The sequence below is a fragment of the Dasypus novemcinctus genome, chromosome 21 (assembly GCF_030445035.2).
Source record: "Dasypus novemcinctus isolate mDasNov1 chromosome 21, mDasNov1.1.hap2, whole genome shotgun sequence".
NCBI classification, from domain to species: Eukaryota; Metazoa; Chordata; class Mammalia; order Cingulata; family Dasypodidae; genus Dasypus; species Dasypus novemcinctus.
In genome coordinates this window covers 80240387-80253602 of record NC_080693.1, presented here as the reverse complement: position 1 = coordinate 80253602, position 13216 = coordinate 80240387, and the positions used below count along the sequence as shown (strand labels likewise).

General features: G+C 59.0%; 1 protein-coding gene and 2 long non-coding RNA genes across 4 annotated transcripts; 1 reads left to right on the top strand and 2 right to left on the bottom strand.

The window, feature by feature from the left end:
• LOC131275097 (uncharacterized) lies at positions 1–2196 on the bottom strand. Of its 2 annotated transcripts, none has more exons than XR_009182543.1 (2): positions 1755–2196; positions 1–1561 (listed from the first exon to the last, which is right to left on the bottom strand). It is a non-coding gene; the product is annotated as an uncharacterized lncRNA (long non-coding RNA). The 2 variants fall into 2 exon arrangements; XR_009182542.1 differs by having other exon boundaries at positions 1868–2196.
• A 103-nt stretch (positions 2197–2299) lies between these two features.
• Positions 2300–6536, top strand: TRIM47 (tripartite motif containing 47). The gene is made up of 6 exons (XM_004450868.4): positions 2300–2993; positions 3967–4062; positions 4321–4551; positions 4722–4920; positions 5312–5386; positions 5622–6536. Exons 1-6 carry the CDS (start codon positions 2340–2342, stop codon positions 6260–6262), a joined length of 1896 nt encoding a protein of 631 aa, XP_004450925.1. The 5' UTR covers positions 2300–2339; the 3' UTR covers positions 6263–6536.
• Positions 6537–11681: 5145 nt separating this feature from the next.
• Positions 11682–12382, bottom strand: LOC131275096 (uncharacterized). Its single transcript, XR_009182541.2, has 2 exons — positions 12308–12382; positions 11682–12071 (listed from the first exon to the last, which is right to left on the bottom strand). It is a non-coding gene; the product is annotated as an uncharacterized lncRNA (long non-coding RNA).
• Between the last annotated feature and the right edge of the window lie 834 nt (positions 12383–13216).

Below are 13216 nucleotides of genomic sequence, written 5' to 3'. Positions count from 1 at the left end.
TCGGGGGAAAAGTTTTTATTTTCACCATCCTCTCCCTGAAATCTAGCAATTCTTTCTAGCATTATTAGCAGTACCTGTGACTTGTCATCAACAGAAATTACAGATGTCTTCGTAGCACATTACATAGTGACAGAAAACTTGAAATATAATTGATATCCATCATGATTTCAATACAGTAGTTACTGGACCTCCATCAGATCTCGTTTTTTACAGTGTTAAAGAAACACATGTTATTTTATCATAAATTTGTTTTCTTAATATTTTGTAACTGTATTTCCAGGTAAGTGGTTTCCTTTGGAGTCCTGTGCATTTTATTTTCTGCATTTAAAAGCATTACTGTGGGGTGTGGCTCAAGCAGCTGGGCACCCACTCCTGGGAAGTCCCAGGTTCAGTTCCCGGTGTCTCCTAAGAAGACAAGCAGACAATGCACAGAAAGACGAGGGAGACAAAGGGGGCCCGGGTGGATAAAAATTAAAAAAAAAAAAAATTTTTTTTTAAGAATTACTTTGAAAAAGGATCCAGACTGTGTCAGGAGCCCTGGGGTGATAAAGGTGAAGCCCCTCTCTTGCCATCCCCCAAACTTCCCTCTTTTCCCAATACTTGGCGTTCACATCTGCAGAGAGCTTCGTATACCCCACAGCCCATCTTCCCCTTTTCCACATTTCTATGCTTTATTCACAATTAAAGAACCAGTACTGGTACACTCTCATTAACTGCAGCCCATAGTCTATTCAAATTTCTTCTCTCTCTCTCCACTGTCCCTTTTCTGCCCAGGAGCCCCCCGAGGTTTACACGTCGTGGTCACGGCTCTGAAGGCTCTTCTCAGCTGTGACAGTTTCCAGCTCCCCCTTGACAATTTTGACGGTATCGTTCGGGTACCTTGTCGAATGTCGCCCGATTTGGGTTCGTCTGATGTTTTACTCATAGGCTATGGGTTTTGGGAAGGGCGACCACAGAGGTTAAGGGCCATTCTCGTTATTCCATCTTGATAAAAGAAAAGCTTCTCGTGAATCTTAAGCTCCCGCAGCTTTCTTGGGCCATTTGAGAATCCGGTAGCCTCCCAGTCAGAGCAGAAGGGACCCCCCCCCCGAGGGGGGTGGAGAGGGGACACTTGCAGAGTGAATGACCCCGACAGACTGAAATGAAGTTTCCGTTTTACATGGGGGGGGGTGTCTTACAAAGTGGGGAGCAGGTGTACATCGATTAGTATGGTATGCTTGTCCATTCGGAGAAGCTCTCTCTACAGAACAAAGCCAGTTTTACAGGGACCCTGTAGGCTGTGTTCGGCTTTCGTGGAAAACTCCTGCAGTCAATTGCTTTTGTCCTCTGGAAAAGTCCTTCCTGGAAAGGGGACTTGTCCAGCAATGCCCAACGCAGGCAGCCATTTTATTCTACTTAAGGGCATCAAGGGCACTTACCAGCAGCATGACAACACCAGTGATGTTGACCTTGAGCTCCTGCTGAGGGATCACTTGACCTCCACGCTTTACTGTCTGGAAGAAGGTCACCTGTGCAGCCCCCATTTAAGGAGGGGGACGTTGGATGCTCCTCCTCGGAGTATCTACAAAAATGATTCAGAATTCTTGTGGAGAACTGTGCATCTTTCCCCCCATTTATTTCTTTACTTATTCAATCATTTATGTGCATCAGTTGGACTCAGGGATACTTATTTTATACTGTGGATTATAGCCCAAATACCTCATTTTGTTGCCATTCTATTTTTTAAAATCAGTATGATTGAGGTATAGTAGCACCTTTTCACGGCTGAGCTGGATGAGCTTTCGCAAAAACCTGCACTTGGGGAAACCCCAGCCGCAGCCAGCTGACGGGGCCACCAGCGTCCAAGCACCGGAAACGAATTCCTCACCCAGGGACTTGGGGGGTGACGTCAACTTCCCATTTCAGGCCGAGAAGAGCTGCGAGTTCCCCCTCCGGGGGTCAATAGAGTCGCTAAGGGGCAGAAACCCACGTCCATCAGCAGTTCTCAGTCCCCGCAGTCAGCAACCCTGCTAACGCCGCGGGGAGGGGCCTGCGCCCGGGTGGGGGGCGAGCTCCTCCGCCGCCGCCTCCCCGGGTGGCCCCGCGCGCCCCCTGCCCGCCGCCCCCTCCCGCGGACCCCGCTGACGCAGGAGGGCCGGGGTCAGCCGCCCCCGGGCGTCAGGCGAGGCCCCGGGGCCGGCATCCGCGGGCGGGCGGCGCTGGGGGGCGGGCCGAGCGGGGGGCGGGCGGGGGCCGAGCCCTGGGCCGCGGTCCAGGGGGGGGCGGCGCCGCGGCGCCCACGGCCGGGGCCCTCCCCGGCGCGAGCAGAGCAGGCGGTGCCCCCCGGCGGCCGCGGCGCCATGGACGGCAGCGGGCCCTTCGGCTGCCCCATTTGCCTGGAGGCGCTCCGGGAGCCGGTGACCCTGCCCTGCGGCCACAACTTCTGCCTCGCCTGCCTGGGCGCGCTCTGGCCGCACCGCGGCGCGGGCGGCGCGGGCGGCGCGGGCGGCACCGCGCGCTGCCCGCTGTGCCAGGAGCCCTTCCCCGACGGCCTGCAGCTCCGCAAGAACCACACGCTGTCCGAGCTGCTGCAGCTCCGCCAGGGCTCCGGGCCCGGCCCGGCCCCGGAGCCCGCGGCGCCCAGCGCGCCGCCCAGCGCCCCCGAGCCGTCGGCTCCCTGCGCCCCCGAGCCATGGCCCGCAGCCGAAGAGCCGGTGCGCTGCGACGCGTGTCCCGAGGGCGCCGCCCTGCCCGCCGCGCTCTCCTGCCTCTCCTGCCTGGCCTCCTTCTGCCCCGCGCACCTGGGCCCGCACGAGCGCAACCCCGCGCTGCGGGGCCACCGCCTGGTGCCACCGCTGCGCCGGCTGGAGGAGAGCCTGTGTCCGCGCCACCTGCGGCCTCTCGAGCGCTATTGTCGCGCGGAGCGCGTGTGCCTGTGCGAGGTCTGCGCCGCCGCCCAGGAGCACCGCGGCCACGAGCTGGTGTCGCTGGAGCAGGAGCGCGTGCTCCAGGAGGTGGGCGCGGGCACTTCTGGCTGGCCGGGGGATGCAGGGGTGGCGGCGCGCGAGCCGACGCGGGCCTTGGACACCCCCATTCTCCCCTTCCCGGCTCGGACAGGACTGTAGCGGTGATATCGCTACCCTCTCGCGGTGGTGGAGATGGGAACGGGGGAGCGAGGACCCAGTGCGGATAAGGGAGCAGGCAGGGGACCCGAGCCGGGGCCGATGGGGGGCTAAGCCAGGAAGGGGCTGAGTCAGGCCTGTGGGGGTCCTGGGATGCTGGTGCCGGCAGCGCTGCCACTGCGCCCGGGCCCGGGCAGCCTCCAGCTCACACTTGCCCTGGGCAGGGAGTTGGATGGGCGTGGTGGCGCAGGACAGCCGCGGAGGCTGGGTGGCGGCGGGCACACAGATCTGCTCTGTCTAGCCGTTCTGAGCGCGCCGGGCACATGTGCAGCCCAGTCCTCTCCTTCCCGCCCCCAGTTTCCTTTGGCCTCCAGCCCTGTCTTGGCACTTCTGGCCTTGGGATTTTCCGTCTGTCCTGCCTGGAGCAGTGACTCATAAGACCCAGGGGATTTACCCGGAATCCCCTGTTTTCAGGCCTGGATTGGGGCTGCAGATTGTGAGGACAGAGATTCCCAAGGACAGTCACCCCTGGTGCGCTCCCACTCTCTACCTCCATCCCCACCGGAGGAGGTTCTCAAATGAATTTGAGCAACACTGAGTGAGGCCCAGGGATGGCCTTGGACCCACCCCACTGGTCAGACCGGGGAGACAGTGACCTACCGCCAGCCTGCACCTCCGTGGGCAGCTGGGAATGGCACAGCCTGGGCCCAAGGCAGAGACAGGACATCATGGCCACTCCTGGTCCCACCCACACACAGATGCCACTCCCTGGTCACTCTTCTCCTCTCTCCTGGCAGGGCCTGGGACCTGGTGCTGGTCTCTGGCCTCGGCCAGACCCTGTACTCACGGAGGGTGTCGCCCACAGGCCGAGCAGCCCAAAGTCCTGAGCGCAGTGGAGGATCGCCTGGATGAGCTGGGGGCCAGCATCGCCCAGGCCCGGCGCACTGTGGCCCTCATCAAGGTCAGGGCCACCTCCTCCCCCAGCCCCAGGGTCCTGGGAGTTTTCAGGGTGGAGGAACCCACTCCAAACCAGTTGGTTCTCAGGGCACTGCCCAGTCCTACTGCGCTTGAGTGTCTCCCCTGACCTGGCACAGATCCAGGGTGGGCTCGGGTTGGTCCCTGTGTGCCCCCAAGAGGAGTGGGCAGTGTGGGGAGGACGGAGCCAAGGTCCAGCCTTGTCCTTGGCCCTCACCTCTGCCCCCCGTGCCATCCTGTGCAGAGTGCAGCCGTGGCCGAGCGGGAAAGGGTGAGCCGGCTGTTTGCCGAGGCCACGGCCACCCTGCAGAGCTTCCAGGCTGAGGTCCTGGGTTTCATCGAGGAGGGGGAGGCCACCATGCTGGGCCGCTCCCAGGGGGAGCTGCGGCGGCAGGAGGAGCAGCGCAGCCGGCTGAGCCGGGCCCGCCACAGCCTCAGCCAGGTCCCGGAAGCAGACTCGGTCAGCTTCCTACAGGTGAGGGGGATGGCAGGGGAAAGGTGGGAGATGAAGGAAGGAAGGGGCAGTGGGCACCGAGAAGCCTCGCCAAGGCCCACCTCCCCCCACCGTCTGGCCTCGAGGGGCTGGGCCAGCCTCCGGGCAGAGCTGGGGCCAGCAGAGCCTTCACCAGCGTTTGTCTGGCACAGGAGCTCCTGGCCCTTCGGCTGGCGCTGGAGGAGGGGAGCAGCCCGGGGCCCAGCCCCCCGAGGGAGCTCAGCTTCACCAACTCCTCCCAAGCTGTCCGGGCAGTGAGAGATGTGCTGGGTGCGGCCTGCACCAGCCAGTGGGAGCAGCTGCAGGGGCGGGACAGTGATGAGAATGGCCTGCAGAAGCCGGGCACGGAAGGTGGGTGCTGCCCCACACCCCGCTGACTCACCCGCTCCCCATCTCCCCACAAGGCCCCCAGGCCTGGTACCCATCCAGGAGCGGAGGATGGAAACCATGTGCCTGGCTCGGGGCAGGGCCCGAATCCCGCCAGTGTCTGGAGCCACCACCCCGTGGTGACAAGCCTGTTCGTTTGGCCACAGGGGTCAGAACCCAGGTCCCAGGTCTGCATGTGGACACTGGGTACCTCATTCAGCATGTACCTGTCCCCAGGTGGCTCCAGACTCTGGGAGGAAGGGGCAGGAGAGGGAAATGTGGTCTCTGGTTCAGAGTGGGACTATACCTTGCACAGAAGGAGGTACAGCCTCTCAGGGCAGCCTGTAGAGACCTGTCCCTGCTGTCCCCCCTGCAGCTGAGGCCGAGTCCCAGGACCCCGACAGCATCAACCACCTGGAGGGCGAAGCTCCCCGGGATTACTTCCTCAAGTGTAAGTGGACACCCGGGCCCTCCCCTCTGCTTGCACTGGGCTCCCCCCACCCAGGCTGCTGGATGGGGCCCACCAGGGCTTACCTTCCCCTCCCAGGTTTTTGGGGGGAACCAGGTCAGCTCATGCCATGGTCCCCAGCACATTAGAAAAGGAGCCTGTGTCTGGGGGAGAGGGGTGCTTAAGGACGGGGCTGTCCCACCTGAGCCCCGTGCCTCTCTCCTGCCCACGGGATCAGTTGCCTACATCGTGGATTTGGACAGTGACACGGCAGACAAATTCCTGCAGCTGTTTGGAACCAAAGGTGTCAAGAGGGTGCTGTGCCCCATCAACTACCCGGAGTCGCCCACCCGCTTCACCCACTGTGAGCAGGTGCTGGGCGAGGGCGCCCTGGACCGGGGCACCTACTACTGGGAGGTGGAGATCATCGAGGGCTGGGTCAGCGTGGGGGTCATGGCTGAAGACTTCTCCCCCCAAGAGCCCTACGACCGGGGCCGGCTCGGCCGCAACGCCCACTCGTGCTGCCTGCAGTGGAATGGACGCAACTTCTCCATCTGGTTCCACGGGCTGGAGCTGCCCCTGCCCCAGCCCTTCTCACCCACCGTCGGCATCTGCCTGGAATACGCCGACCGGGCCCTGGCCTTCTACTCCGTGCGGGAAGGCAAGGCGAGCCTGCTGCGGAGGCTGAAAGCCCCCAGGTCCCGCCGCAGCGGACCCCCGCCGTCCCCCAGTGACTCCTTCCAGAGCCGCCTGGACAGCCACTTCGCTGGGCTCTTTGCCCACAGGCTCAAGCCGGCCTTCTTCCTGGAGAGCGTGGACGCCCACCTGCAGATCGGGCCCCTCAAGAAGTCCTGCATCTCCGTGCTCAAGAGGAGGTGATGCTGGGAGGCCCGGGGCCACCTCTGGCCATCTTGCCCCAGGGAAGTCACCAACCTTAGAGTCACCCCCCCTCGCCCAGCCTTCTCGTTTCTAGAGGTCCCCACCTTCCATCCACCTTGCCTGCCCCTTGAGGGGCGGCCCCCAAAGATCCTGTCCACCTCTGGAGAGAGCCACAGCTGGAACCTATCCAGGCCACCCCACCCCCTCCCCTGTCAGGTTCCTAGAACATTGCCTGGCACGGCATAGGTGCTCAATAAACATGTTGCACGACTGACTCCCTTTTCCGTCCTTGTCCTCACCAAGATGTCCCAGGACTCCTCATCTTTCAAGAGCTGGAGAGGGGCAAGGGTGGGCAGGAGAGGGGACAGGGCCCCTGGCCCCAGGTTTCCCACTCAGAGGTGGTTTCTCCCGCGGAGGTCCAGCCCCACAGTCTGCCTGGCTGCCCGGATGTTGGCTTTGGAGGGCTCAGGTTCCCACCAGCTATTTCCATCCTCGACACCACAGCACAGCTCTGGACCCTTTTTTGGTGTTTGCACCAGAACTGAGGGCTTACATCACACACACCCTCGAGAGCAGGGCAGGACAGCCTGGGAACGGGCAAGGTCAGACCTGGCGCCCGCTCCTTTCTCTGTCTCTAACACACACACACTTGTTCAGCCCCCGGGGCTAGGGGGCCGACCGCCCTGAGGTGTGGCTGGGGTGAGCTCGCTTCCAATAAAGGGCTGTCTGTCCTCTGGAATGGGCCTCCTGTGTGCACCCCAGCCCTGGGGCTGGAACAGGGCCCTGCCTCCCGGCTTGTGGGTGGGGTGGGGAGCGGAGATCTGCGGGCCCCTCCCCCCTGGCAGAGGCTGTGCCCCTCCCCCAGGGCAGGCCCAGGACTGTCAGCTGCCCAGAACCCCCACCCTCCAGCCTGGAGGGCCCGAGCCCTGCTTTCAGCGGAGGCTTGCTCCCCAGGCCCACAGGGCGAGCGTTTCCAGGCCAGCCCCCTCCTTCTACCTTACTGGGTTCTCTGTGGCCCAGGTGCTCCCCAGAGAGGGGCGGCGTCTCCCCCCGAGGGCAGGAGCAGACAGAGAGGCCTCTCAGCCACCAGCTCGAGGTCAGGCGGGACATGGGGCGAGTTTTGCAGCCAGACAGCAAGGCCATACAAGTCCTGCCCGGGCTGCCTGGGCAGCTAAAAATAGGCCCTCCACAGCGCCTTGCTTTAGCCCCAGCAGCCAGGATGTTGCTTTTCCGGGCGGGGCGCCCTGCTCCTCGGTGCTCTGTGTTCTCAGCGTGGTTCCCCCCTGCAGCCACAGGTTCCCAGCGCGCCCTGCGCAGGGCCCAGCCGGGTAGGCTGCTCCCGGCGCTGCGGCAGCTTCCTCCAGGCCCTCCTCACCATTCCCGGAGGCCTGCCCACCTTCGGGCCTCCCTGTCCCACCCGCAGGCCCCCTGGCCGGAGAACCTGCTGACCCCTCATCTGCAAAGAAACCCTGGCACGTCCTGGAAGGCGAGGCAGCCAGGCCCCCGCCCGGAGCTGGGGCGTCCCTGGTGGACTCCGTAAAGGACTTTCCCTGAAACTTCGGACATGAGCGTCTTTCGTCCCAGCTTTATGACAGGCTCGGGGTGGGGGGCGAGAGGGAGACCGCAAGGGGCTGGCTCAGCCCTGAGCCCAGGTTTCAGAGGCCGGGGCTGGAGCGTCTTTTCCCGCCAGGCACTTCCTCTGGGACCCTAGGATTAGGCCAGAGCTGCAGGAGGCCGGGATGTGTGCACGCCCGTGGGTGTCTGTCTGGGTATCTGGGTGTCTGGGTGCCTAGGTGGGGGTGTGCCTATGGGTGCAAGTCTGCCTGTGCTGTGTGTGTTGGTGTGTGGACCCCGCTCCATGTTTTCCCATGTTCTGAGAAGACCTCCCGCCTGCTGCAGGTGCCCCGAGGGGGCAGACTGGCCAAGGAGGAAGAGGAAGCCTCCCTGCTCCCGCCAAGGCTTTCATCCGAGCAGATGTTATCTGTTTTAGTCAAGATTGCTTGGAAAAAATTTAGAAAGCCACGGACCTAGCCCATACCTTCTCCTGCCATCACCATTTTACTGGTGAAGAAACTGAGGCCAGGGGGTTCATTAAAGAGCTTCCTGAGGTTACCTGGCCCAGGGCCCCTTCTGTGAGTCCAGGCTTAGAAATGTCTAAACACACACTCGCATGCACGGTTGCACACCTGCACGTGCACACGCACATATTCACACCCATGCACTCTCACACCCATCTGCTCAAACACACGCACGTGCCTCGCACACCCGGCTTCAGTGCGGCGGCCCACAAACGAGCTGCCCCGGGTGCCAGGCCCCAACGGCCACCAGAGCCCTTGGCAGAGCTGCAGCCGGACCCGAGCGCCCGCAGGCCCTGCGTCCTCCACACTGGCTGTGGCGAGAGGGGTCTCCCCAGGCCGGGAGCCGCCTCTGGCTGGCGGCCAGCCTCCTCCGCTGCAGCTTTGTTTCCGTGGGAAAATGAGCTGCAAAGTTCCAAACGACCAGCGAGGAGAGGACAGGGGCCTCAGGCCCCCCTCGGCCGCTGCAGAGGCCGCTCCTGCGCCCCGGGCCGCGCCTCTCCCTCCCTCCAGGAGCGCTAGGGCCAAGGCGGGTGGGGGAAAGGCAGACGCTGGCCTCTCCCCTCCCTCGGCCCAGGGAAGAGGGTGAGGCTGGGCCCTGAGGCCCGCGCAGGCCGACCAGGAAGGGGGCTGGCCCGGGAGCGGCTGTGGGTGAGTAAGTCTCCACAGCGCCTGAGCTTGTCTCCCTCCCCAGGGAGGACACTGGCTGCTGGCTGCAGGCGCTGCACCCCATCCAGCCCCACGCCCTACGCCCGGGAGCCCAGGAGGGGCGGCCCTTCCCCTTCAGCTCAGGCACATCCCCCAGCAGGGGCAGAAGGGAGTGGAGGGGCCCTGGGGGGTCCTCACGGGCCTCCCTCAGGAGGAAGGCCCCCCTCCCCCAGGAGGAAGGCCCCCCTCCCCCAAGCTCCCTTAGACGAGGGGCCCCGCGCTGGAACTAGCACCCCCATTCCCACACCCTGCCCCCCCCCCCACAGGCTCAGAGGCCTATGTGAAACTGAGCCCTGGGGCAGGCAGAAAATATTCTTTGATGTCCTCTTGTGTCCTTCATCTTTAAATGACATTCACATTTTGCTTTTTTTTTTTTTGGTCTAAGCATAAGAAAGTCGTTTTGTGTACGAACTCTGGAATCAGACAGCCTTGGCAAAAAAAATTCCACTCCAGTCATTTCCTAGCTGTGTGCTTTGGGTCAAGTTACTTAGCCTCCCTGTGCTTCCGTGTCCTCATTTGTAAAATAAGGGAGAAAGCATGGCACTGCTTTGAGGATTAAATGAGACAATAGAGGCAAACTGCTTAGCTTCCAATACGTGTTATTGTTATTATTATTATTCCCCTGCATAGCTGGGCGAAGGAGATCCTCCTGGAAGATGTACCAGTCCTGGGAGGGTCCTTGGATCTGTTTTTCAGGAGCTAAGGTTAGCCCGGACCTAAGTTTGCCAGGACACTAATTTTGCCTCACCCACTAAGACTGGAAACTTTCAGTCATTCACTCAACAATCTTACTGCGAGCCAGCACTCTTCTCAGTGCTCGGGATACAGCCGGGTCGGTGGGGGTGGCCCGAAGGCCCCCCGCCCGCCTGGGCCTCACCCCAACAGCCGCAGGATAGCCTTGGTGCTAAAGGAGCCAGAAAAGAACAGGGCAGGGCCGTGGGACCGGGTGGGTGGAGGAGGGGTGTTCTCAGGGAGGAAGGATAAGGAGGATTAGCCAAAAAGTGGGGTGGGCGGATGGGGGATTCGCAGACAGGATTCTGGCTTTTCCTAGGAGCAGTGAGGCGCTATGGCAGGTTTTTACAGGGGGAAAGCACAGGAGTTTTGAACTTTTAAGGATCACCTATGCCATTGCTTGCGATGAACCGTATGCTTTAATGAATGTATCGATAAAATTGATTCCTTAAAAAAAAAAGCAACCGTGCAGAAAAAAAATCACCCTATTATTTAGGTGCAAATTGGGTTTAAGGGGGCAAAGGGAGGATGGAGGGACAAAGGTCACCCCATCGTGATCATCTTCCCAGGGAGCGCTCCCCCGCCCCCCAGCTCTGGGAAGGAGGACCCAGAAATAGCAGGTCAGAGCCTCTCCTGTCACTCCTCTCCCCGGCCTCTGGCTTGGGGCTCCTTGGGGCCGGGCTGGCTGGGGGTGAGGCGACGCCTGTCTTTCCCTGGCATTCTGCGGGTTTGGAGGGACAGCACGGGCAGAAGGTTTGGGTAAACACCCCGATGGCAGGAACAGCCCGGAACACGCCTCGCGGCTGTTTCTGGGGAAAGTGAACTTGACAGAGCCCAGAGCCGGGAAGTCTGGGTGGGGAGCTTCGGGGCGGGGCGCGTCTCCAAAGCAACCAAAAACAGCCCCAGATGTGTCCTGGCCCGGCCTCCTGACGGGAGCGCGAGGAACTCGGGTCTCTCCAACACATGGGTCCAAAAGAGACTCGCCCGGAAATAGCTCACTTCCGCGTCACCACCACCTCCCAGGGCCCCACGCGGCTCCCCCGACCCGCAGCAGCAGCAAACGGCAGAAAGTCAGAGGGTTTCCAAGAATTCTCTTTCTCTCACTGGCTTACTTGAAACATGACAACCGGCTGAGGATTAAGAGTATCAGAGTAAAAAAAAAAAAAGGTTTTTTGGTGTATCAGGCATGAATTTGTTCCATAACGCTCAGGTATAAGAAATGTCATTTTTGGTACTTTTCTTAAATAAAATCTGACTATAAACTTCGCTTTGCCAAGAGGGTAAGACATTCAACCTCACGCTTGTTTGGGGGGTGGGGGGTGCTTCCCCAGTTAAACAATAAAGTTTACGTCGTGCCTGAAAGACAGCGAGGGCCTTAATCTTCTATCCCTGGGACTATGGGATTCTGCAAACCCACTTTCTCCTTGGACAGCTGGTCCCTGCCAGGCTCCCCCAATGGGGGGCGTGAGTGGGGGCTGCATGGCTGGAGGAGGGGTGTGCATCAGCTGTTCCTGCTACATCACCCAGCAATGCTCCTTCACTGGGCAGCTGCAGGGCCTTTCCTGCTCAGCAGCTAAATCGAGTTTGTTGTTTTTCCAGCCCTTGCAGAACCAGCTACCTTTAAGTCCCACCTTCGGGAACACCAGTGCCACCAGGCAGCTGCCTCCGAGGGGCGGGCGTCAGTTCCATGGCGCTCCTCCTCCTAGCTTCTGATTTAATACTTTCAACTTTCCCCCTTGTCCCCCCAGAACTAAGGGTGGTGGCTGCTTCTTGCAGTTGCTACTTCTTTGACACCTTAGAACCCTTTTTTTAACCTTTTCAATAACTGATTCACCTACCTTTATAGTGACATGCTGTATTAGTTTTCTAGAGCAGCCAGAACAAATTACCACAAACTAGATGGCTTAAAGCAATAAAAAATTTATTGTCTCGCAGTTCTGGAGGCCAGAAGACCAAATCTAGGTGTTGGCCAGGCCAGGCTCCCTCTGAAAGTTCTAAGGAAAACTCCATCCTTCCTTGCCACTTCTTACCTTCCGGCATTTCTTGGCTTTGTTAAAAGAAAACAACATCGAGTTACTATGGCTAAGAGATTTAAATGGAACTGGAGGTCATTTTGAAGGTTACTTTTATGCAGGTCTCTGCCAGAAAAGTCAGATGTCACAAATGGCCAAAGTCTGCAAAGCCTCAAGCAACTTGTTCCTCAAAACCGCAAGGAGGGGAGCGGATGTGGCTCAAGTGATAGGGCTTCCAGCGCCTACCATATGGGAGGACCTGGGTTGGATCTCTGAGGCCCCCTGGTGAAAAAGAAGACAAAGCATGCAATAAATCTCAAAAAAAAAAAAAAAGCAAACCGCTAGGACATCTGGGCATCAGAAACAAACTGACAGATGAAGAACTCAGTCAGTTATCTAACTGGTAGGACAACTAGAGGACCCCAAAAACCCACCAACCACAAACAACTTGTCTGATCTTTTCCCTTTAAAAACCCTTGCCTGGAAATGCCAAGACGGAACAGGACTTAGGTTGCTACCTGAATCTGTGTTCCCAAATTGCAGCTTTAAGACCCCAGGTAAATGCATTTGTTGCCTTGCAGCTTGGCTTGTTATTTCTGTGGGAAACAAAGGCATGTTGTTTCCATGGAAGCAAATTACTTCCTTGACCACTGAGTCATGCTGTCTCCATAGCTATATGTGCAGGTCATAAATCTAGCAAGGTGATGTGGACGCTCAGGTGGAACGAGGACTAGGTAGAATGGGACAACCTGGGCAATAAGATTTATGGGTATGTTTTCTCAACAATATAATAGACCATTGAACCTTGATTTATAATCATAGATTTTGATCCATTGTACACAGGTTGAGGTAATGGGAATAGTTAGCTAGGATAGTTGCTGGTTCTCACCACTGCTTGGGGTATATAAAGAAGCCCCTGAGATTAATAAACTTGTCTGATGAGCTTGAGGCTTCAATGCTCGCAGATCCCCTGATCCCAATCTCTCTTTGTCTTTCATTCCCGATACCGTTCGGGTTCGTGACTCCGACAATTTCTTGGTTGGCTGCTTGGAGATGCATCACTCCCATCTCTGCCTCCATTGTCACAATGGTATTCGCCTGTGTCTCTTCTCCCTTACGAAGGCACCAGCCATTTTGTATCAGGGCCCACCCTAATCTAGTGTGAACTTATTTTAACTCGATTACATTGGCAAATACCCTGTTTCCAAATAAGGTCCTATTCCCAGGTACTGGGGATTAGGACTGGAACATATCTTTTGGGGAGACACAGTTCAACACCTAACACATGCCTAACTTTATATCTAGCTAATTCTTTTTTTTCCAGGTACAGGGAGCCGGGGATTGAAGCCTCGACCTCGTACGTAGGAAGCCGGCACTCAACCACTGCACCACATGGGCTCCCCTGAGTTGTTTTTTCATGTGTTTAC